This window comes from Chenopodium album, chromosome 17 (genome assembly GCF_948465745.1).
Source record: "Chenopodium album chromosome 17, dcCheAlbu1.1, whole genome shotgun sequence".
Taxonomy (NCBI): domain Eukaryota; kingdom Viridiplantae; phylum Streptophyta; class Magnoliopsida; order Caryophyllales; family Amaranthaceae; genus Chenopodium; species Chenopodium album.
In genome coordinates this window covers 33,290,754-33,316,408 of record NC_137850.1, presented here as the reverse complement: position 1 = coordinate 33,316,408, position 25,655 = coordinate 33,290,754, and the positions used below count along the sequence as shown (strand labels likewise).

Genomic DNA, 25,655 nt, shown 5'->3' with positions numbered 1-25,655 from the left:
TAGTTAGGAAAAATAAGAAAGTTATTTTCTTTCACTACGTGTTAAAAGTCTATAATTTAATTCTTATTTTAAAACCGTGCATCGCACGGGGTTAATCTAGTACCCATATTAGAAACATTCATAGCTCTAAGGGCTATTAGTGACTATTACATTACAATTTTGAAAACAGATGGAAACCCATCAATTGAGCCAATAACCCAACTTTCTGCCTCAGTTTTATCAGGACTTTTATACAATATTCTTCACAATTTTAACAATGTTCTTTTAGCTTGCTTTTTTTTTTTTTTTTTTTTTTTTTTTTTTTTTTTTTTGATCGGGTGCATCATGCGCATGGTGCACCCAAATGCACAGATTAAGAATTAAAAATTATATGATACTCATATTTCAAATGATCACTGTAAAAGCATAAAATAAAATAAAAAATAAAAAAAGTAATGAAAAACTGTTTGTATGTTATGCTAGTAAGGCATAGCCGTAGAAATTGCTTTAATCCCAAAATTATACGACTCCATTTGCATGCAAGTTTATTTTATAATACGGAGTAAGAAAAGGAGTACATAATTACACTTGTCCTTTTCAATTTTCACATCCATAAATCACTCGGATATTATTCCAACTTCCACGTAACAACAGTAACAACAAATTAATACAAATCACATATATATAGTACGTACAAGTGTAATTAAAACCATAATTATGAAATAAACTGATGATATTACTAACAACAATCTAATTGATAACACGACAGTTCTTTCTAATCTCTCCTTTAGTACCAGTAAGAAGCTTAATGTTCCCCATCTTGATCATGGCGGCGACAAAATCTTGAAAGAAAACAGCTTGATTAGTACTATACTTCTTCACCAAGGAATCTTGAGAACCACCATTGTAAAGCTCTTGATCCGAATGTAATAGACCGCGTTTTTGAACAAGGTTTTGAAAATAATCGTTGTCAAATTTGTTTGGAGTTTGACGATCAAGAGGGGCTAAGTTGAAGTCTCCATTCCCAGCTTGTCTAGGGCAGTTGGCTTGGCGTGTGGCTGCAAAGGTGGGATCTATGTCGGTGTCGTTGTAGATGTGGGGTCGGAAGTTGATGCAACGAGCGAGGCCGATGGTGTGGCCGCCGGAGAGGGCGGTCATTTCGTTGATGTTTAAGTTTTGTCTTGCAAAGAGTGAAGTGAGGTTAGCAAGGCTTGAACTTGGGGGTGGAAGGTTTTTGTTTGCCAAGCTTAGGCTTGCTGTTCTTGCATCTCTTCTACCTAGTGGTACTTTCCATGTGGGCCCTCCTAACTACAAATGTGAGAAAATATAGTTAGGTACATCAAGTGGTAGGATCTTATAATAAATTTTTATAAGAACAAATTGAGGTGTTTAAATTGAATAACTAGTTTTGGTGGGATCAATAGACAATGTACGTCTCGAGTTATTGTATTCAACTTCATTTTTCATTTTCAATTGTCATTAATATGGTTCTGAAATAATACAATGCAATGTAATTTAACTTAGATAAGCAAATAGGATTATTATCAAACTTGTGGTTGCAGTGGGTTCATATTGCATATGAACCATGCATGTTTATAAGGGATGATATAAACGTTAACACTTAGATGAATTAAGATAATGGAGTGAGCCACGTGACAAGATAAATGTTATTTGAAACGCTATTTAATACATATTATTTCCTTCGTTTTTTTATATTCGCAACACTTCTCTACAATGGAAATATTATAATAATTGCAACACACTATAAAAGAAAGGTTTAATTTTTATAGTGAAAATTGTATTATTATCTTTATTTAAAGTTCATGGCCACTTGATTATACCTCTAAAACCTCTTAACCCTTTTTTAAGTGTATTATATCATGTGACGTCCATTTTTCTTAAATACCAGGTCATGATAAAATGTATATTGCAACTATAAATAAACAGAGAAAATATACTGTATTATTATAGATTATAGATTTATTCACATTTTTGTTACACATGCTAGCTAAAACATTGCATGTATTTTTCGATTTTCCTATGATTGGAAAATAGGGAGGAAGTAAGTAATATGGCTTATTTTGTAAAGTTTTTCTTTTTGTTCTTTGTCATAAACAATGAATGAAGTTCAAGTGATAGGGAGTAGTAATACAAACCAATTGAGCTTTAGATTTATGTGCACAATTAAAACCTTTAATTCAAAAGTATTTATATGACTTATATGTGCTTACCAGTCTAACTCCATCTCGTGACGCAAGAGCTAGAATGTCTGCACACGATACAGTTTGGGGGCAAGCTGCTTCAAGATTACACTTGATTGCATCAATAACTTCAAAACCCCTTATTGAGTTGTTTGCATTTGCTTTAGCAGTTTTCTCCCCTGTAAATGTTGGTGTATCATCTAGGAGTACAGATGCATCACAACCCTAATGTAACCGGAAATGAATGAAAAATATGAATGAGCTAGTCTAATAGATGAACAATATAGTGTATATATTGATTCGAGTCTATTTTGATCCTTTAGTGTAAATATAAAACAGTTATATATACTTTCTTTCTTCATAGTTACTACTCAGCGTACATTTCTTTTATAATTTCTAATAACTAAATTAATCACATAATTTATTTGGATGAACCTTTACGTAAATTATGAGATAAAATTAGGTCAAAGACTTGTATGTATGTACTTCTATTAAGCTATTATTATTTAGGGGTGTGACAAAAAAGATGTGATTTTTCCTAAAATAGTATGGATCATATTTAATTTTTTTTTTTTTTTTTTTTTTTTTTTTTTTTTTTTTTTTTTTTTTTTGTTCACAATAGATCATGTAACGTTAGTATTATATATATTTTTTTTAATTCTTCATTTTCTCACACAGTTTTTTGTAGATAGCATCCATCATTTTCTCTAAACCTTCTATATAATTGTCTAGGGACCCATTAATCATCATCCTCCCAACCATTTTCTATCTAGAAAAAAGCTACAATATTACAATCAATTATGACATTGCGAGGAAATAACAAAATTCTCCCATCTTTGCATAATAATTTTTCATACATCGTAGTATATTGTTTAATAATGTACATAGAACATGGTATTGCTATATATATATATATATATATATATATATATATATATATATATATATATATATATATATATATATATATTAATAAATAAGGTTATAGATTCGAAAATACTTACGTTGACAAAGCAATCATGGAAGAACAAGCGAAGAATAGAAGCACCCATACGTGGTTCCTTACTAACGGCTTGCTTCATAGTATTGTACACAATTTGTTCAACATTAGGGCAACTAGAGGCATAAAAGTCTGGCTGCATAAGCCAAGCATTAGAAGTACCCAAAAAAAGTGATATGAGGGAAAATATTACCAAAAAACAGATCAATTTGGAAGCCATAATTAACTTGCTTGATTGCTTCTAGCTTGCTAATTATGGCAAGGTGAAAGTAGAGTTGATAATATTATATGCTTTGAGTTTCATACATATATATACACACTAGACTTACTAGTAACCAATATGGCAATATATAAAATAGAAGACACCGCATGTATGTGAGTAATTAGGATTAGTTGCAAATTAAATGGAGTAGACATTTCAAATCTAGCCCCAGAACACGTACTCAAGCCTGTCCATTTCAGAATATCGTTTCTATAATTACTCTTTCATTCCCTTCTTCAAACTTAAACAAAAATATTCACTTCATACTCTTGGGTACGATGTTTGTATAGTAAAAAATTATAGCACGACCAGAGACATGAATCAAGAATTTATCTTCGTAAATAATCACTCTTGCTCATAGATTGTATGTATTTTCTTCAAGCCAATCTTACCCAAAGGAATCGATAGAGTATTAAAACCAATCATGGAGATTGGGAATTTAACCATCAGTTTACGTTTTTGGCTGAGTTGATCCTTTTATGTGGAATCAAGAATCTGGTCCTAGGTATAAGGAGCCCTATTTTCATTGCATCAATATTTCAAGTCCAAATGATTTTATGTGAGGTAGCATGATAGAGTATAAAATCACTAATCATGAGATCTTTAATCATTAGCTTATTACGTACCCAAAGATGAAAAAATGAAACCTAATTTGTCTTCTATGTCCTTTTGGACCATTCATCTGGGTTAAGTTTGGTGTTCCTTGGCTTCTTACTTCATTACTTGGATGAACAGTTCATTCCGCAAATTAAAATAATAAAAAGTTGATATTATGAAAATATACCGAGACGAATCTAATAAGATCATACATGACATACTATATTTTACAAAAATAATTAATCACATTAATTAGTCAAATTAAAATAGATATTATAATGAATAGTATCAAAAGTCAAAACATGTCAACTAAATAAAAGGAGAAAATATTTAATAAGTCTGAACTTACTGTAAGATGAATATAAATTATTAGACAACATTTCAAATAAGCTTTTGGACATCTGGACTTTAGAATTTAGATATAGGTTAACCTCTTTGGACATATCATATATAAAGTAAGTTTTTGAAAATTTTATATGAATTATTGGGTACATTAGTTTGTAGAATACGGAGTATTATGTATATATTGGGTGAATGAACTCATAGTGAAATGGACTCAACCAATTTATTACTTTATGAAAAAATAGATGAAATATTAGTTTTCATGTATTCCAACATACATCCACCAATATTACAACATATGTATCTCTACCAAATTCATATTGTTGAACATGATTATTTTGCCCTAACATTTTAACATGGGTTGTGGGTACATGCCATTTTAGACAAACAAGATAATGTATTTTTCAGACACTTTCTCACACAAATAAATAACAAAACTACTTCAGATAAATTCATATAAAATAAATTTATTAAGTTCAAATAATTTCTCACAAGTTTCTTCTTTTACGTTAAGTTCATAGAAGATGAATTTATACATGCATACGAATTAAGTTGAGTCAAACACAAGCCTACTACTTGATCATGTTAAAGATAGGCAAACTAGTTATGTTATACTTCCTCAATTCCAACAATATTATTGCAACAAGGATAAACTTACGCATTTCAAAGCATATTTTATATGTTAAATATCTATAATTGTATAAGAGTAAAAAATTATAAAAAATTAATATTGTAAAAGTTTTTTATGAGATCAATCTAACACGATCTCACGTGTTTTACTTAACGTATAAATTATATTATATGGTCAAAAAAAAGTGATGCAAGCGTTTCATTATTGCAATATACGGAGTAATAGGGATAGGGGAAGTATACTTAAAGTAATATGCGGCATGAATTTTAATTTGCATTTGCCGACATTAGTAGAAACTAGAAAGTGGAATACTTGAATAGCGTTAGATGGGATTATGGGAATTGGGAAGCGCATGCATAAGTGAAATACGAATATACCACTTTGAACTTTCGGCGTTATTAATTGCACATCGGTCATTTTGAATTGTCAAAGCATATTGTTAATGAAAGTAAACCAGCAACGTTTGTAAGGACAAGTTTTTCGATCTTTATCTGTTAGAACTACTTTCTTGTACTCATTCGAATTATGGGTTAATTAGGATTTTATATAGGAAATTTTGACATTTGTTATCAGGAAAAATACCTCGTTTCACATTTGATATCGGTTTAATTTTTTTTTTTTTTTTACTTTGCTACCACATAAATCAGAGTTTGTTAAATTTTACTACCCGATGCCTTACTCCGGTAGTGGGGCCCAATTACCGTTCAGCCACCCCTCCATCCCCAACCCCCTTTCCGTTTTCCCCTCCTTCCCTTTTGACCACCGCTGCCGGCCTGTGCTTGTTGTTGCGGCTGCGCTCCTGTTGCTGTTGTTGATTTGGATTCCCTGTTGAAGCCATCCCTACCAATTCACAAACACAAACACAAAAAATCCCCCTTAAAATTAAATTAAATCAAAAATTAATTTTAAATTAATTCACAAATTATACAAATGAATAACACAAATTAACTAGAGTACGAGGAGAGAGAAAGCACAAATAACATAAATTAACTAGAGTATGAGGAGAGATAAAGCACTACTCTACCATGAGATCCAATAATGGAGGAAAAACAAAAAAACAAAGAATTGTAAAGGGGGCACCGAAAATGAACCTTCGAGAAGCGGCGAACAAACAAAAATATGTAGGGATTTGTTTTGCAATGAGAATTAGGATGCAGGAGAAAGGAGATTTGGAAAGATAAAATCACAATTACTTGCAAATTCAGGCAGCCACGCACCTAACAATCGCAGCAACCTCCACCACCATCACAACCCACCTCAAGCCACCGCGAGCAGCAACCGCCACCACCATCAATTTATCACAACCCGCAACACCACCATCGCCACCAATTTCGCAACTAATCGATTTGGGTGTATTTCGGTCAAACTGATTTGGGAGTTGTTTGTTGTTGTTGTTTGATTTGGGAGTGAATTCAGCAACAGGGGGCGGCGGAGGAACTGGAGGAAGAGGTGGAGGAGTTGCCTGAAGTTGGTGTTTGGCAACGGCGGCCCTCCGTGTAATCGCCATTGTTGGTCACAGGAGAAACCCCAACGGTCGCTGGCGGGGGGGGGGGTGGCTTCGTGGCTATTTCTTGTTTTTTTTTTTTTTTTTTTAATAAACTTAACGGAATCCTATCCGTTAAGTGGAATTGAAATTAAACCGAGAGCAAATATGAAGCGAGGTGTTTTTCCCGGTAGCAAATGTCAAAATTTCCTTTCATATATTGAAAGAATTTTTATTTTTTTTAAAAATGTTTCAATAATAGACTTTTATTTAATTTGTTTGGTATAAATCTAGAAAATAAATTCAAAACGAATCAAATTTAAAGAGAAAGGAGTAGCTAAGGGAAATTACTTCCTTTGTTAAGCTAGCAAAGTAATGTCGGATAGAAGACTTCCTGATTTCATTCAATCATTCATCTTCTAAAGAGGTTAAAGAAATAAAAGCATAGGGAGAGTACATAATTTAAAGAAGGTGATTTGTATTGATCTAACTGTATGACCAAAACAATTGCAAAGATAGTTTTAGTAAGGAATAATTATTACAGTAAAATGTGTTGCAATTAGTGGTTAAGTATTCTTACATAGTCGACATAAATCCTTATGTAAACGTAGAAAGATAAACTATGGATCGAAAATAGGTAAATTTATAAAATAAAACAATAAAATGATAACACTAGAAACATAATATTAAATATCCAAACCCTACCAATGAGAAATCTCAACAAATTTAATCAAACCCCTCATGTTGCTATCAGAAAGAAAAGTAATACAGTATTACGTACATCAATGAATAAATAGAACAATTTATTTCATCCGTTCAATGCAACTTATTTATGCCACACATCCCATGCAGTTCGATCATCTATTCATCTCCAAAAAAAAAGTACATCCATCACACACAGTTTGAACAATCCCATCAAAAACCTCCCACATAAATACATAATGCATGATTACTGTATCCTCAATATTAGTTGAGCAATCTAATAATCTAATCTCAAGTAAACATAATACATAGTGATATGGTTGTATGTCGTTCTTTCTTTATTCATGATCTTTCACAAATGTGACTCAACATGTAAGCACACGCTAAATTAGGTTGTACACAGATTTAAAATCATTAAATTAAAATTGGCCTTGTGGAGTGAGAGGTAGAACTTTCCATTGCAATTTGGTGGGCTAAGGACCTTATCGTAATAATAACAGTCTAGCCAATCTAAACCTTTATTGGTAGAGTCAAGTTTGAATAAAGTAATTGTTAATTGTCTGTGCACTATTCCTGCTATTCCTACTATCATTACTTATATCCTAATTACTATACAAAAACCAAATATATTATTAGGGTTTGTTCACAATTACTGAACTGAGTTGAAGTGAACTGAACTGAACTGGTTGGAGCTGAACTTAACTTAACTGAACTGATTGGAGCTGAACTGAACTGAACTGAATAAAGCTAAAATGAATATTTTATGAGAGAATGAAATTAGGAGCTGAACTGAACTGAACTGAACTGATTGGAGCTGAACTAAACTGAACTGAACTGAAATTACGCTGAAGTGAACAGGCCCTTATATAATACATCAATATTATAGTTTAATTTATACAAAGATGCAAATGAGAAAGTTTTAACATAAACTTCACCAAAAGGTTTCATTAAAAAAAAAAAAAAAAAAAAAAAAAAAAAAAAAAAAAAAAAAGGCCCAGTCATCACTATTCTAGAATGAATTTTTCGAAGTTTGGATAAATCCACAATAAAAACCTAACATCTGATAATGGATCGAAAGCCGAATGGAAACTCCTAGTTAATATGGGTTCAATCCATTCTCATTCCATTTAATTCTTATTTCTATGTTTATATTGAATTCTACATGCTTAGCTTTTACTCTTTGCATGATACATACCCACATAACGAAATACATCTTGATTGACTTTACGAACTTAACAAACATTATATATGTGTATGTGTAGACCGATTACTCTTTTCAAATTTTATTTACAAGTATTTAGATAATGACTTTTACGCTGAACTAATAAAACTTTAACAATCGCTTTTACATCTAGAGAGTTATTAATTATATTTGATTAGATTACATAGAATAACACTCAACTTATCATGTTGGAATTTGGGGCAAATCAAAGTCCCACTCTAAAGTGTAGGGGAATGAAAAACATTCTTCTAAGTTGAAAATGTAAGTTTTAACATTACAAAACATGATAAATTCATAATCATAGTTTAATACTTTAATCATGATTAAAACAGATGAATATTCAATAATGAAAAGAACTCCTAGCTAGCTATTTTCAATATGCAAACAAAGATGAGAACAAATAAATATTAAGGATTACAACTAACATATCGCAATGTCATTTTCCAACTTGTGTTGGGATATAATAAGGTAATATAAGTCTATATCACTAATCTTATCTAAAGCGGTTGCACTTATCCATCAATAATTAAACAAAAAAATTAAATTATCAAGAGACTTTTCTTCCCTACTAGATAGGTACACCTGGACAACGTATGAATTTGTCACCAAATTAAAATACGGCGTGCATGCATGTAGTTCACGTTTTACCAAATAGTTTTCATGGGTGTCTTTTCTAGTCCAATAATTGCAACAAGATCAATCAATATAACTATATAACACCTTTATTTCTTCCAAAATTTTATAATGGTGTTATGTTTGATTATACAATCTATAGTCTTATTTTTTTCAGATAAATAAAGTTTAATTCTCTAATTTTGGTACTCCCTCCATCCCTAAATTACATTTCTATTTCTCTCTATATGTGAGGAATAAATACTAGAAGTAGGAATGTAATTTGGGGACGGAGGGAGTATAAAATTGTATCATTCACATAGTTTTTATTTATCCAATATTTAGTTCATTTATGTAATTTTTATTTGGGTTGTAGACATAAAAATACTAATGGTTTCATAATCTAATGTAAAATAAAAAAAAAATAAAAACTTAATCGATTATATTGTTTTATCATTAAAGTACTATGATAGTCATATTTTAAACGACCACTATAAAATTTCTAAATAAATATAATCATTAATCTCAAGCAGAAAACAAATCCCCTCGGGAAATAATAATTATTCAGCGCCTATGACATTATCGACTCATGATTTCTCATAGATTTTCGAATTTATACAAACGCAAGCCATATATAATGGGACTAAGGGCCTGTTCTCATTGACTGAACTCAGCTGAACTGAACTGAACTGAACTGAACTCAGCTGAACTGAACTGAACTGAACTCAGCTGAACTGAACTGAACTGAACTGAACTGAAATGAATATTTTATAAGAGAAGGAAATTAGGAGCTGAACTGAACTGAACTGAACTGAACTGAACTGAACTGAATTGAGCTGAACTGAACTGAACTGAACTGAACTGAACTGAACTGAACTGAACTGAATTTCAACGTAAGAGAACAGACCCTAAGGGTTGTAAATATCATAATCATTTTTTTTTTTTTTTGCTAGCTAATTACATTGACTATTTTTGTGAAGTAGATGTAATTATCTAACTAAGGAAGCTAGCTAGGATAGTTATGGAATTATATCTCAATTTTTTTGGTTCAAACGGGATATCAATTATGTGATTTACAAGAACGATAAAATTAAAGCATTAGACCTATTCAAAAAAAAAAAGCATTATACTATCGAATTCATCTCATTTATAATACACCTAATATTCAACCAAAAATATGACAGAATGAGGCAATTGTACACGTCACATTAATAATTGATAATTGAAAAGTATCATCGAATTTGGTCTGAGTATTTGACCCATGCCTTTGCAATTGTCGAAAAAAGAAAGAGTATTTGACCCAAAAACTGATTGAAAATCCCTTTAGGAACCCAAATAACCCAGCCTAAGCCTTTTAGGACAAACCAACTTAGTTGGAACTTAGGATTAGTTAGCCTAATTAAAGACTTAAACTGCCTAAGCAAAACCCTTGCTAATAGAGTAATTAAATTAATCCATATTATCAAGTCGCTGCACACTAGTCTGGATTTGCGATCTTGCGTCCTTAAAGGTATCAAAAACTTATACGACTGACCCGATCCCATCTGATGTGAAAAAGTGTTTTAGAGCCTTGCAACTTGTGAGTAGTTTGATTTGCAATAAGTTGCAATGCATTTCATTTGTTTTAATATTACTCCCCCTGTTTTATTATAATTTTTGACAGGTTCTAGTCGTATCACCAAATCAAAATTACTTCCTAAGTCTTCTAACTAAAGTAGTTAGGGAAGTAGGGTCGAATTCACAGGGAAACAATGTCTTTTTATTTCTAAAGAATTAATATGGTCTAAATTATCAAGTAACAAATATAATTTTATGAGACTTAAACTAAGGGAAATAAATAAACTAACACGAATAATCAAGTCCGTAGAACAGCATGTGCAAGGTGCCCTCTTGCACAGGCCCCCAATTTAAAGGGGCCCAATTTTTTTCCATAAAAAAAAAAAGAAGGTAAATTCTCTTGTTTTTAACGCCAAAGCAGGCAAGCAAGCAGCAGTAATATTAATCATGAATATATCACGCTAAATTTTTCCTCTTTATTCAACCTTCCATATTAATTTCTCCAATTTTCCAAATTCCTCCATAATTACATCAATCAATTCTATGGAAAACTGTATTGCATATTTCCATTCAAAGATTTTCAACAGAAAAAGAAATAAATTCATTTTTGTTCCATAACAATGGCAATGAGAAATCAATTTCAATCTTCCATAATTATTGTTATCAAACGGTAATTATTTTCCCGTACATATATATGGGTTATCTTCCATTCAATCATCTTCATCTATTCCCAATTGATACAATTATACAAAATCAAAAACGAATTGAAGGCTTGAATCAATTTTTTTTTTTTTTTTCCTTTTTGAGGGGAACGAATTGTAGCAATTGAAGGCTTGAAGCAATAATAATTGAAGCAATTAATTTCAGTTCTTTGTTCGGTTGTTCATCGAATCGATTTAAGGTAATTTTAGATTTTTATTTTTAATTATTTTTGGTTTTTAAGCAATTAATTATTTAAGTATGAAAATATGACATCGGCTCATCAAATCATTCAATCTTCCAAGACATTAAAATGTGTAATAATCTTCGTTTTTATTTGATCTTATCACTTGCTTGGTAATCGGTATTAATGTATTATTTGCAATTTTGCACATCATTTAAAAAATAGGAGGGAGAATGTTGGTTGATGATTGTCTGATAGAGTATACTTATTTCTGGTTTTGATAATGTCAACTGAATCAATGTTTCACTTTTTTTGTTAATTTTTTTCTTGTTTTGATAATGTCAATTGAAGTAATTTTTTATTTTTTATTTTAACAAAAATTGATTTGTTTATAGTACTCTGCATCTAAGCATTTTTTTTTCCTTTTAAAGGTCGAAATCGGTCGTATACTTCTAAACAAAGATTGAGAATCAACGGTATCGAGCAATTCGTCCAATTGAATATATCAGTGTTACATGAAAGCATTTCAATTTTACAATGTATATATAGGAAAATTGTGCATTGTCTAAATTATAGATTAAAAAAAATTGTATAATTTTTACATTATTAAGGCCCCTTTTTCGATTTGGAACAAGGCCCCCAAAATCATTGCTACGGCCCTGCGAATAAGAATAATAGGAATAACAATAAATCAAAGCCTAGGGTATAGGTTCACCAATAACTAATACTGCGGGGTAAAGCACAACAATCAATTATCAATGCATCAATTAATAAGATTATAAAGGGCTTTTGCTACCTATTACAATCACAGAGTTAATCTAGCGGTATTAAATCACATCTCTCGAATCTTGACTTAACCATTTATAAATTAATCTGCCTATTGAAACTAAGCCTAAACATCAATTCTCATCTGTCGAATCTCGAATTAATATTGCATAACTTATACAATTAAACCAGGCCTAATCTAATTGCATAACATTAAATCAATCAATAGGAAATTAATCAGAGCATTAATAATCATCAATAATAAATCACCCCCTCATATTATTTACGGATCCCCAACAACCCTAGAAATAAACTACTCACACATAATGAAATCGAAACTAAGCAAAAAGATTAAACAAGACATAATTAATCATAGTAATTAAATTACGATAAATAAAATGAAGAAAATCGTTACCAAAATAAACAGAATTAATGAATTGCATAAACCAAAGAGTGTTGAGAGAACAAAATACTAATGTTAGCTTAAAACTAAAATCTAGAATTTTTAACTAATGAAAGATGTAATTGTTTCGCTTAACAAAAGCGTATTTATATTAAAGTTAAGGAACCTAAACTAAGATGATAATTAATCATCTCTAAACGCCGCCCTTAAAAACATGCGCCCAATAGGGCGCCTGACTGCTCGGCCAGGTGCGCCTTAGGGTGCTCTTTTAATCTCTCTCATCCGGCAGGGCACGCCTCCGAGTGAGATGTTGTCGTTCTTTCTCTCCCTCACTTGGTCGGGCGCGCCTCAGGGCGAGAACACTTACCGATCGGGCGAGTCCACCAAGCAACATTGGATTCCTCGTTTGGGCTCCTTTACTCGGCCCAATCCAAATATTTTCTTCTATGAAGCAAGTCCAATGCCTCTGTTTCTTCTTCTTCTCCGAGCCCTTGATTACCGTTCTTAATTAATCTAACACGGTCATGGGCTACATAATATGGTCATATCAATGCGATCCATATTCAATGCTCGTAGTGGCTCAAATAAGTCCGGGGAAATACTCCAAATCCACAATTTCCTACAAAACAATACCAAAAGCTACGAAAACAATAGAAAATGCATATTGGTAATAAAAGTAGCTTTGTAGAGTCAAAAATACTCTTAAAATATGACCAAGAGACGAGGGTAAATCACTATATAAAATGGACATATCAAACTCCCCCAAGCCAAATCTTTGCTTAAATGGCACATATATCAATGCATAATTTTGACCATTAATGTTTAATTTGCAATTACTACCTCAGTTAAATATTAGTTGCAACTATATCTCTCAAATATTACTCCAAAGTTGCAACTAATACTTAACGGAGGTCGTATATTTTATTAGATTGTATAAAAGGTTAATACAATGAACATATACTTATTAAAAACACTAATCCAATGGTAAAAATTACAGTCAAAAGTTACATGGTAATATATGTTTAGTATACATACAATGGTAAAAATTATAGTCAAAATAAACGTATGAATAGTACAAAAGTCAAAGTATTGCGATTATTACAAAATAAAGGAAAAACGTTTGTCAAAGAAAAAAAGAACATTTATAAACAAATAATATATATTTATTAATAAAAAGAGTGGGGGACATAAGTAATTCACAAACTTTTATATGTGGCACCGTATGGCCTACCATCATGTGGTTATTTCATTAGTATTATAGGGGTTATTCGATCATTGTTAAGAAGGTTACTTCGTCAGTGTTAGTTATAAGGGTTACTCAGTAACGTTATAAGGGTTACTTAGTCATAGGTGTTAATTGATCAATATTATAAGAGTTGCTTTATTCATTTATAAGCGGCCATCTGATTTGATGACCGCACTCAAAACACGCTATAATTAATTATATTGTATATGATAAATTATCTTGTCAAAATAGATGAATTATATATTTATATTTCCAATTTCAATAAAACACTCCCACAAGTTTTTATTTATTATGTTATATCCTTCTGTTTTTTTTTTTTTTTTTTTGGCATGGCACCAGTGCCTGCATTTAAGCATAATATCTTAAAATATTTATCATAAAAAGTCGATAAAAATTTATTATTTTAAAAATACACATCAATATATATATATATATATATATATATATATATATATATATATATATATATATATATATATATATATATATATATATATATATATATATATATATATAAATTGAAAATGATCTCACATAGTATTTTTATATACATGCGTTGCTATTAATACAAACTTTCATATGTAGTTGGTCACACCGTGTGACCAACTATTATGGGGGTTACTTTGTTAGTGATATAGGGGTTACTCACTCGGTCTGGGGTTACTAAGTCGGTCAGGGATTTTTTGGTCGATCAGGGGTTACTCGGTCGGTCAAGGATTACTAGGTCAAGGGTTACTCACTCGGTCGGGAGTTACTCGGTCAGGGATAATTTGGTCGGTCAGGGGTTATTCGGTCAATCAAGGGTTACGTACTCGTCGATTAGGGATTACTTGGTGTATGTCAGCTAGCCACACGGTGTGGCCAGTCGCTATTAAATGATTCAAATCTTGATTAAATCTAACCTATTGGCAATAGTCAACAAATGGAACTAATCATAATGTTATGAATAACAACCCACAAGAACAATTGTTGTAAGCCTGCTGGAATAGACAGCGTTTTCTAAGTTTCTAACCATATGTAGGAATATAAAAAAACTTTGAACTTATCAAAATAAGGTGATGTTAGTTGCAAGTGGAATTAAGTTGGTTCGTCCCTTTCATTTTCACTGCCATCCCTTTACATAATCTTACCCACATCCTTAGTAAAACGACATTGTACATGTGAAACATAACAAATTGCACATGTAAATTCGAGGAGATATATATCAATTACCTTTGGTTTGTTCAAAAAATCCAACTCGTATTGAGCGAGTGAAGTTTTTTATCCTGCAATGTACGCAAAGCATATAGGCAACACATTCACCGTCCTTATCAAATAGCTGGAGAAGCTGCTCTTCATTGAATTATTTGTTCTAGGAAAGAAATATTGTCCAAGGAAAGTTAGTCTAAAGCAGGGATGATTAAGTATTTGCAATACGAGTGTATTTTTAAGTAAAAGTTAAAGGTTAAAATCTTGACCCCATGTACTTTTTGGTTTAAGACTCGCTAATACTTTAAAGTACAAGTATCTTCTTTATAAATTATAGGATAGCAAATTACGTAGCTCTTAAATGAACTCTTTCTCCAAGGGGCTCTTAAGTAAGCTTGTGTAAGTAATAACCAAGTCATGTGATCATATGAACTTAATTAAATCATTAAAAAAGATTAATGTAATTACCTATAAATTATGGCACGCTCGGTGGGATGATTGTCAATCTTTATCTCCACTATTCAAGCTATGGTTTAAAGATTGTAGAAGAATTCGATGATTATGAAGGCATGTCAAGTTTAGCTTTTCATTTCCACATTGAAATTCCTAGATCTATCAAAGTTATGCAATCTATATCAAGTACTTCTGCACGTTCTGATGTACGTATTTATATACCGACACTACTCTACTATCTTATTAATTATTGGTATCATACATGTCTAAACCTTTTCAAACTAATATTTTTAATGTGACAAAGGGCCTGTTCTTTTCAACTTATTTTTAGTTCAGTTCAGCTCCAATAAGTTCAGTTCAGTTCTTAATTTCCTTCTCTCATAAAATATTCAGTTCAGTTTAGTACAGCTTCAATAAGTTCAGTTCAGTTCAATTCAGTTAATCAGAATAGGCCCTAACTTGTGAATCAAATTTGGGTAGTTTTTATTCAAGTATGCGAAATTAATTAAGTACATTTTTCCAAGTATATTTAGAATAAAAGTAGACCTAAGCGGAGTCAGGTCAGTGAAAACAAAGGCTTTGGGGGGGGGGGGGGGGGAGGAACATTTACATAACTATTGATTATTTCAGATTCCTAATCCATGTTGTAAGATGGGATGTCCCTTTAAATCAAAATTATCAATTGGTTGAAATTTCTCTTTCGATTACTTAAGGTTTATATTTATATTTAATTAATTGAGAAGAACATGACTATGCAAATTCAAAGATCATCACTCCTATTGTCCCATATTGCTAGATGTCTGCCTAACATCACATCTTCTCCTAATTAAAGATAGTTATTGGTTCAATAGTCGACTCCTATTATATGACATCTTCTCTTAACATTTACACATTATTCGGGTAAGAAATAGTAGGGAGAAATGAAGGAAATGAATTTCCTTATTTGGTTAAGGAGTGAAATGGAGGAATTCATTTCCCCAAGATTCTAATAATCATCTATTTTCGATTCAAATCATTTGACTTCAGTTTAGGTTAATTCACTTTAGTTCAATTCAAGTCATTTCATTTCGATTCATATGAATTTCATGATTATTTTAATTCTATATCTAATCAAGTCTTGCAAATTCATGTTTCGTTTTGCTCAACAACATTTTTTATTCAGTTTCTTTTTTCTATATCTTTACTAATAGGTTGGCTTCTTCCATTAAAAAAAAAAAAAAAAAGGTTGGCTTTATTTTTTAAAACTATCTTTATTATAATTATAAAGGAAGAGGGATGTTATAATCTTTTAAGGTGCTTATAAAACATAAAAATGAAAATAAAAAGTGGACACTAGGCCTAGAGCTGTCAAAAACTAACCCAACCCGAAAAATTACCCGAATTCAATTATTAACCAACTTGTTTGAACCCGGAAAAAATTGTGGCCCAAACCCTATATGACACGACCTAAAAACAACCCTAGACCCGATTTAACCCGGTTATTTGAGACCCGAACTTGAACCGACTTGGAAATGACCCGACTTGAATATAACCCGTAAATTATTGACCTGAACCGAACCCGATCTAAACTGAGATTGACCTAAACCCGTTTTAACCCGTCAAAACCATGATTTAACCCGACCTGTTACTAACCCGATCCAAATTGTACACGACTTGTTACTAAGTCGACTCGAATTTCATCCGACCTGTTACTAACCCGACCCGAATTTAACCCGACCCAAAACCCGATTGATTACTAACCCAACTCAAAGTCAACACAACTTGTTATTGATCCAAATTCAATCCGAATTGTTCCTGACCCAATTCAAATTCTACCTAACCTGTTATTGACCTAACCCGATTTCAAATTACCTTAAATTCAATTTAAACAATCTTATCAATATATAGTTATATAGTTACGTACTCATTTCTAAATTATTTCTTCTACGACCATGATGTTCGCCACGCAAATAAGAATATATGATTATATTATATGAAATTAATGACATCTTATGTGTGTCACTTGTGTAGTTGTGTGCTTGTACAAACGAGTTATTATGAGAAGTTCAATAGTCAGTACTTCAATACATATGACTCCTTACCTAAACTAATTATAGCGATTTGCTCATTTTAAGTGTTAAATATATTTAACATATATTATCTAATTATTGTATATATCTTTATTATTGTAGATATTGACTAGCTAAATAAAGATACATACAATAATTAGACAATATATGCTAAATACATTCTAAGCTACTCGTAAAGTCGTAACTTCGTAAGGCTGAAACTACTCTATGTACCCGAATCCGATATGACCCGACCTGAATTCAACCCGAGACTCAGATTAACCCAATATTTGAGACCCGAACCCGAACATGGCCCGACCTGATTATAACCCACAAATTATTGACTTGAACCGAACCCGACACAAACTCGATAATGACCTGACCCGATTATAACCCGCAAATTATTGACTTGAATTGAACTCGACTCGAACCCGAGAATGACCCTAACTCTTTTTAACCCGTTAAAATCCAAATTAAACCCGACCTATTATTCACCCGACTCGAATGTAACCCAACCCAACCCGATAAGATGTATGACCCGACGTGACCCAACTCAAGAATGACCCAACCTGAACCTGACCCTTATAGGTTACGACATTAACCCGAATTGACCTGACCCACACTAACTCGACTCAAACCCAACCCGTTTACCCGAATTACCAGCTCGATCTGGTGGACACCAAAGCTTTAGTCTTCACTCATACTTCCTTTGTTCCAATAATATCACAACAAGGATGAAATTACGCCTCTCAAACCACATTTTATGTATTAAATATTTATAATTTTGTGAGGAAAACATTATAAAAAAATTTATTACTACCTCCGCTTTTTTGTTTAGTTACTACACTTTTATTTTCATAGTTTCCTAGATAATTTTTTTAAGAGTTGACAGATAGAGAGAATAATAAGAGGGACTCATGAGGGTTGGAGAGAAATAGAGAGAAAGTAATACTCCCTTCGTGTTTTAATAAGTGTTACACTTACTAAATCCGGTCGTGTTTTAATAAGTGTTACACCTTCTTTTTTTGGCAAAATGCTACATTAAAATATTATGTCTCTCTCCTCTCATGGTCCCCACCCAAACCCACTACTACTTTTTTTATTATATATTTCCTCTCACATTCATTACTTTTCAATAAACTATTAATCCCACTATCTTTCTTTTACAATTTTTTAATATCAACTGCCCCACTTACCTTATATTTTATTTAAGTCAATTAAATTGCCTAAAACTATGTGCCGGTCAAACTGTAACACTTAAAAAAACACAGAAGAAGTATAAAAAATGAAAAGTGCTGCAACTAATTAACAATTTCCAAAATAGGAAAGTGTAGCAACTAAAAAGAAATTGAAGAAGTATAAGTATAAAAAATTGTTAATGTGAAAATACTTCATGAGACGAATCTTACAAAATCTCACATGACTTTATTTTGTTTAACGTATAAATATTCAAACAAAAGTGATGAATAGTGTAAAAGCCCTATTACTGCAATATTAATGGAATAGGAGTATAAGAGAGATTTTATTTACCAAAAATAAATAAATAAATAATTGAAGACAAATATTACATGCATTCCCACTTCATTTATTTATTTAGTGTACCTTAAATCATAATTTTGTCAGATTTTTTATTTTCTTTTTGGTCAAATTTTGACCGATAGATATCATACTTAAAGGAAAGGACAGCTAAAGAAGCATAATATGATAAGACTAAGATAATAAAAGATCAGGCAGTTACCAATTAGTATGTAGCTTAGGCCGCAGGATATAGATCAATGTCATTATCCCATAATATCATAATAAGACCTAGTTTGAATTCCTTATCCTGACAAAGATACAAGAAAGAGTTACAACTTCCAAGTCAAAGTGTGCCTATTAGATTAATAGATACATGCCTTCTAATTAGTACCACTGGTTGGAATATCTCTCAGTTAATACTACATACAAATGTCCTCAACCCCCATAATAGTTGGCGAACAATGCTGCCTACGATTGCATTTCAATAATTAGGACTCGGTCAATAGAGTGTCGCTACATTTAATGATATTGTTAGTAGCTGTAGGAGACTTGGGTGCATGAAAACTAGAACAGCCGCCGACCTTTGAAGTTGATCTTTGAAGCTTCACCAAAGGAACAAGAGAGTGTACAACATCAGCCATTAGTGGTCGGTAATCAGCCTCTGGCTGCACACACATTGCTGCGATAGCAGCAACCTGGATAGCCTCCTTCATCGAATACTGACCTTCCAACGCTGGATCCATGATCTGTACAACTCTCTCTCTATCAGTGAGCTTTGGCAATGCCTTTTGTAGTTTTGTCCGTCACAATTCCAAAAGAGACAGATATTAGAGGATGAATCAGTTAGTCAAATCAAATGCAGAAGATGAATACAACATAAAGGCGGTGTGATGAGAATTGCTGATCCATCAAAACAGAAGAATGTATTTTCCCAAGCACTTGTTTATAAATAAGAGTCCAATATAAAAACAAAGGACCTATCCAATATGGCAATTTGATCACACTTTCACTTTTCATAGTTTTCAAGACTAAATGGTATAGGGCCGCAACAACAAAAAAAAAAAACCTTTGGACCTCACACTTGTTCCCTTGAAGCTACTCGAATTCCCAATTTGCACCCAAATATCAAATTTGGATAGATAAAATTTTATTTAAGATGCTACTTGTTGCCAATGAATCCTCCAGTGTCCGCTATATATGTGATAAAACTAAGAAGAGTAAGCTTACCCAAGACACAAGGACACCTTCACCTTGAGGTCTCTTCAAGTCAACTGGTACCCTGCCTGTAAGCAGCTCCAGGAGGACAACCCCATAGCTGTATACATCTGATTTTGTGGTCAAATGTCCTGTTAATGCATACCTACATAAAGAATTATAAAATATATAAAAAAAAATTGCAGAAGAATATATTATTTGCGAATTCAGAGATGAACTTATTATGACCAGAGCAAAATTCTAACTGAGAAAAGATAGTGTGGCCCTTACTCAGGAGCAACATAACCCTGGGTGCCCAGGACTCGTGTGGATACATGTCCACCTGCTTTCTCCGGTCCAAGCTTAGCTAATCCAAAGTCAGAAACCTTGGCATGGAAGTTCTTGTCAAGAAGAATATTGCTGCTCTTAAAATCCCTGTGAATCACAGGTGGGCTCACATGTTCATGGAGATATTCCAACCCTTTTGCAGCATCCAAAGCAATTTTTAACCGTGTCTCCCAATCCAACTTGGAAGGAAAAGCATTTGAACCTAAACAGAGATTTTGAACATGTAAGATAACCACATTCAAATCTCACTTCAAGGAAAGATAGAACAAATAGTATACTCTAGCATCAAAAACTGTAATGTCTGCACAGTAAAACTGCAGTGTTCTGAATTTAAGACATATAGACAACAAATCCTCCAGTCCTAAATAAGGCTATAGAGTATGGACAACAAAGACTTATAAGCATCGAGACCTTTATTGAAGAAAACAGCACGCCCAGCAACTTGTCCGTCTTCACACAATCAATATTGAACTTTCACCGGTCTGACTATGGAATATGAAAACATCTCTGTTCCAACTTTTCCAAAAACTCTATGCATGTCCATCGAGATATTATTGTAGTTCTTTATTGGTCACAATACTCGCAAATCACAGAAGACAAATAGGCCATTGCAAGCAAGAATTTGACTTAGTTTGGGAAGCTTTTCTTGTTGATAAACTGAATTCTATATGACTCGCGTACTAACATTTCTGTTTCAACTGTTAAAGGAAAAGTACATGGATCTGATAAACACTCGAGGGATAAGCTCAGTGTGAAAGTTTATCAATGAGAAAAGATTCCCAAAGTAAGGGCCATCTAAGATGTCATAAGAAGCATCGTTTTTTGTAGGGAGGGACATTGGGGCCAGTGTGAATATGTGACAAGCACAACTACATTTTCTATCCAATCACAAACTAAATACTAGACTGATAGATCAGCTTAAGTATTAATTATAAAAAAACAAAACAAAACAAAGAGCAAAATCTACATCACAATACAGAAGATTCAGAAGTCATCGGATATATCCAAGACAAAGGTTAATTTCGCACAACAAGAAAGATTAAAGAAGCTGATATAACTACATAAATATACATGAGTAAAGAACACAATGAGATAGTTCAAGATGAAAAGGAACAAAGCAGAAAAGAAAATTTTAGTATTTTGAGTTTTAAATTTCTTACATTGCACCATGACCCTTTACACATCATGCAACAAAGGTGGAAAAGGAGAAACTTAATTACTAAAGGCCATATACATACCTCTAGAAGGGTACAGGTGCTCTTGCAATCCACCATTTGCCATGAACTCATAAACCAGCAACTTATGATTACTATCCGAACAGTGACCAACCAAACCAAGCAAATATGGAGAGCGAAGTCGGCTCAGCAATTCAACCTGCATATTATAAAAGTGACCAATCAAACATCAAATTTGTGATAGCATAGGAAAAAAAAAAAGGGGATTGAGGATTGACTTTTGGTAATACTTCATAGAGAACAAACCTCCATTTTGAATTCCTCTCCTCCGTGCTTTCCAGCATGGTCCATCAATTTAATAGCAACCTTCCTCCCATCATTAAGTACTCCACGATACACTGAACCAAATGCACCTTGCCCTATAATATTTGACTTGCTGAAACCACTAGTCGCGGAATTGAGCTGCTTGAATGTAAACACTTGTAATCCCTTCTCACAAGCAACTTCAAGAGTTGAATTTGATGCCCCACTTTTGTCATCATTGTCAAGTCCTTCAAATACACAATTGAAAGACATATGGAAATGCCCCACTTAGGCAAAAGAATAAGATGTCAGGCTGAAGAAAGAATATTTCTACCAAAGTAAGTGTGTGATGAGCAAGTGTTTAACATTAATGTACATCCGAATTAGAGACATATAAACACAGAGGCTTTTAGCTTTTAATTCCTACTTCTATATCCCACTGCAAGCAAAGGACAACTGGACAACTTATCTTAACCAAATTAAATTAAAATGAGAAAGAGCGAAATCTTTTCACATATATGAGACTTTAGTACTTTTTAGTATTTTTATTGACAGATGAAACTCGTGAGTCATTTTTAAAATTTTTAAAATCAGGATCAAATGCAGCTGTTAAATGGTCTTTAAATACTTCATGCAATCACCAAAAATCTACTTCCAGCAGCTAAAGGAAAGGTCTTGTTTTCTAAACCATCCAATAATCCAAAATCCATAAGGGATTAGATTAGTTTGCCTTCCATTTCCAAAAATCCATGCTAATTCACTCCAATGTTCAATTCTAGTTGAAAGCATAAACACCAATACAGTGGGCAGAAATCATTAATGTGACACTACGCATATGTTAATCACTCATCATTTCATCTCAAGTACCTGTGTTAGATCCTCAAAAGTCCAAAAATTATCTAAAAAGTTGGCACTTCATAAAACTAGAAAATTTTCACTAAGCAGATCAAACCAAAATCAGTCACTTTCCCTCAGTACATTCTTCCTAGTTCCTACTACCTTATTTTCAACTGAATACTCTAGTTTTTCCAGGTACCCGGCATTTTCGGACACCCGGGCAACCCAGCATTTCCACAACAAAAACTCTCCTTACAACCAAAAGTCCAACTCACAACCACCAGTTGTATTTCATTTGCAAAACAATTCAATCAGAAGTCAGTCAGCAGGAAGTCTACTCCACTCCCTTTAATTGACTCTCTTACATAACTAATGATTTATACAACTACTCTTAATCATTTTATATTTTTCATTTTTTCTTTAATACTCCATATTTTTTTATACATTCATTCTTCTGCTTCCACTTCACATGTAAACAATATATATATACATACACATTAAACTCAATTAAGTACATTAGTTAAAAAAAAATTAAAAAAAAAAAGTGAATTTATACATAAACATCAAACTCAATAATGTCCTAAAAAGCTAAAAAAAGAACAAATTTACGAAAAATTAGAACAAATTTCAGACAAACAGAGAAAATAAACAAAACCAAAATGTAAACAAATTTATAAAAAGAATCAGAAAAATGTAACATACTTTGCTGGAGATTGGAGCGTTTAGAGACTTTGTTACGAATGTAGCAATAATAACTAAAAGCAACGAGCAAAGAAACCATAGAAATCGACGCCATTATCAAAGAAATAAGCAAAGCAGCTCTCTCCTTCTTCCTGTAATACTCTTCCGACTCCATTTTTACTACTTTCCTCAAAAAATCGCCGAAAAATAAAATTGACGAAGAACCCTAACCCTAAAAAGAGGGAAAAGTGAGGAAAACATGCCCCATTGAAATTTGAAAGAAGCAGTGAAGTACAGTATAGTGGAGAGCTTACAAAAAAGGGAAATGAAATAAATTTTGCACGGGGTGTTGGTGCGCACTTTATACGAAGGAGAAAGGGACGTACAAAAAGATATTTGAAAAAGATGTGTTGGTGAAAATGTGTTTGGTTGTTGACTGACATCAGAGAGGACTGGACAAGACATTTTTCTGACTTTTCGTTTTTCTCTCTCTAATTTGAGTATGTGAGGGAGTGTGTTGCGACTCTTGGGAGTGGTGTGATTTTGTTTTGTTGCGGTGTGGAGTGTTAAGGTAGTGCACGGTCCGTGTTGATTTGGGCTATCTAGCATTGATCCAGTTTGAGTGATCAAATGTAAAGTGGGTTAGACAGAAATGAGTTGTATGAGTAATTTTTTTTTTTTGGGAAATTGTATGCTATAATCTAGAGGAGCTCGAAATTCTACGCTGTGTCCGTGGTTTTTAAAATGTCTACACTATAACTCTAAGGTTCCGTTAGTAACTTTGTTGTACTCTTGATGCTAAATCTCCGTTAATATAGTTTCGTTAGACATAAAAAAAATAATTTAAATAAATAAATAATTTTAAAAAAAAAAACAAAACAAAACACCAAAACCACCCCATGGTCAGCCCGCTACCATCCCTAGCCCACCCCCCTTCTCCCGGAGCGTCGGCTGCCTAAACTCCTTCCCCTCCCCCGACATCGGTGCTGCTCCGACCACCTCCCCTTTCCCCTTCAAACACCAATACACCACAAAATTCAGCAAAATGTCCCAAATCCCAACCCCCAAATCCAAACCCTAACCCTAACATTCGATGATTTTCGACAACAAGAGGCTTGGGCGGAGAGAGGGATAGAAAAGAAACAACAGCGAAAGGCTACGGCAACGGTGAAGGGAGATGCGGCTCGATGTTTTCCGACGGTTGCGACGTTATTTAAAGTGTTTTCGAGGGGGAGAGGGAGGGGTTACGTGAGGTTTTACGGGGAAATAAGGGGAGGGTCATGGTGGCGGCGCCGCCACCGGGGAAGGGGGAAGGGAAGGGGATGGGGGTCTAAGCGGCAGCCGGCGCTCGAGGGGACGGGGGTAGGGTCGGCCGTGGGTTGCAACCCACGGCTGGTTATGGGTGGTTGGGTTGGTGGTTTTGGTTTTCTTTTTTAAAATTTTTTTTAAAGATAACGGAACTTTATTAATGAAAACTTAACGACAAGGGTACAACAGAGTTAATAACGAGACCTTAGGGTCACGGTGTAGACGTTTCAAAAACCATGGGCACATCGTAGAATTTCGAACACCTGAGGGTTAAAAAGCGTAGAATTTTCAGTCAAAAATAATACTACCTCAGTTTCACATTTTTGCAAATTTGAAAGATGCACGGATTCCTTGGAAAAATTTGTTTGTGAGTGTAAGATAAAGAGAGAAAAATAGCACCGCATGTGATGAGGAGAAAGATAGAGAGAAATAACAATCTAAAAAGGAAATAAAGCATTAGTTGCAAATATTGTGTAACATCCACTTTTGGTAAAAGTTGGAAAAAAAAATATGAAATGGAGGTAGTACAATCTTTGAGTGGTCTGAATTATACAATTATTGAAGAATTGAAGGTATCCACTTAAAAAATGTACTCCCTTCGTCCCATTATTTCATGCTTATTTCTCAAAAAGCACGGTAATTCAGGAGAATGGTGGAATTAGTAGAATACTCCGTATTATATTGGAAAGATAAAAAGTAAAGAATATTATATGGGAA

The 25,655-nt window shown here is 33.0% G+C and overlaps 3 protein-coding genes across 4 annotated transcripts; all 3 read right to left on the bottom strand.

Annotated features, from left to right (window-relative positions):
- Nucleotides 1-588: 588 nt before the first annotated feature.
- On the bottom strand, nt 589-3,489 carry LOC145589586 (peroxidase P7-like). Its single transcript, XM_081646228.1, has 3 exons — nt 3,185-3,489; nt 2,211-2,405; nt 589-1,287 (listed from the first exon to the last, which is right to left on the bottom strand). The coding sequence occupies exons 1-3, from the start codon at nt 3,398-3,400 to the stop codon at nt 730-732; spliced, it is 969 nt and encodes a 322-aa protein (XP_081502354.1). The 5' UTR covers nt 3,401-3,489; the 3' UTR covers nt 589-729.
- Nucleotides 3,490-5,230: 1,741 nt separating this feature from the next.
- LOC145587799 (uncharacterized) lies at nt 5,231-7,081 on the bottom strand. The gene is made up of 2 exons (XM_081644477.1): nt 6,230-7,081; nt 5,231-5,852 (listed from the first exon to the last, which is right to left on the bottom strand). Exons 1-2 carry the CDS (start codon nt 6,517-6,519, stop codon nt 5,717-5,719), a joined length of 426 nt encoding a protein of 141 aa, XP_081500603.1. The 5' UTR covers nt 6,520-7,081; the 3' UTR covers nt 5,231-5,716.
- A 12,287-nt stretch (nt 7,082-19,368) lies between these two features.
- Nucleotides 19,369-24,121, bottom strand: LOC145587798 (protein CYTOSOLIC ABA RECEPTOR KINASE 9-like). Of its 2 annotated transcripts, none has more exons than XM_081644475.1 (6): nt 23,652-24,121; nt 22,116-22,399; nt 21,873-22,008; nt 20,578-20,836; nt 20,320-20,452; nt 19,369-19,877 (listed from the first exon to the last, which is right to left on the bottom strand). In XM_081644475.1, exons 1-6 carry the CDS (start codon nt 23,803-23,805, stop codon nt 19,581-19,583), a joined length of 1,263 nt encoding a protein of 420 aa, XP_081500601.1. In that variant the 5' UTR covers nt 23,806-24,121; the 3' UTR covers nt 19,369-19,580. The 2 variants fall into 2 exon arrangements, with proteins under 2 accessions (XP_081500601.1, XP_081500602.1); XM_081644476.1 differs by having other exon boundaries at nt 22,116-22,360; nt 23,652-24,120.
- Nucleotides 24,122-25,655: the final 1,534 nt, after the last annotated feature.

Coding starts and splice junctions, on each gene's coding strand:
- LOC145589586 (XM_081646228.1), bottom strand. CDS start 3,400: ATGGCTTCCAAATTGATCTGTTTTTTGGTAATATTTTCCCTCATATCA. Junction 2,406..3,184: donor TCCATGATTGCTTTGTCAAC/GTAAGTATTTTC, acceptor CGGTTACATTAG/GGTTGTGATGCATCTGTACT. Junction 1,288..2,210: donor CACGAGATGGAGTTAGACTG/GTAAGCACATAT, acceptor TCACATTTGTAG/TTAGGAGGGCCCACATGGAA.
- LOC145587799 (XM_081644477.1), bottom strand. CDS start 6,519: ATGGCGATTACACGGAGGGCCGCCGTTGCCAAACACCAACTTCAGGCA. Junction 5,853..6,229: donor GAGGTTGCTGCGATTGTTAG/GTGCGTGGCTGC, acceptor GTGAATTGGTAG/GGATGGCTTCAACAGGGAAT.
- LOC145587798 (XM_081644475.1), bottom strand. CDS start 23,805: ATGGAGTCGGAAGAGTATTACAGGAAGAAGGAGAGAGCTGCTTTGCTT. Junction 22,009..22,115: donor GAGAGGAATTCAAAATGGAG/GTTTGTTCTCTA, acceptor TATAATATGCAG/GTTGAATTGCTGAGCCGACT. Junction 20,453..20,577: donor CAGGGTTATGTTGCTCCTGA/GTAAGGGCCACA, acceptor TTCTTTATGTAG/GTATGCATTAACAGGACATT.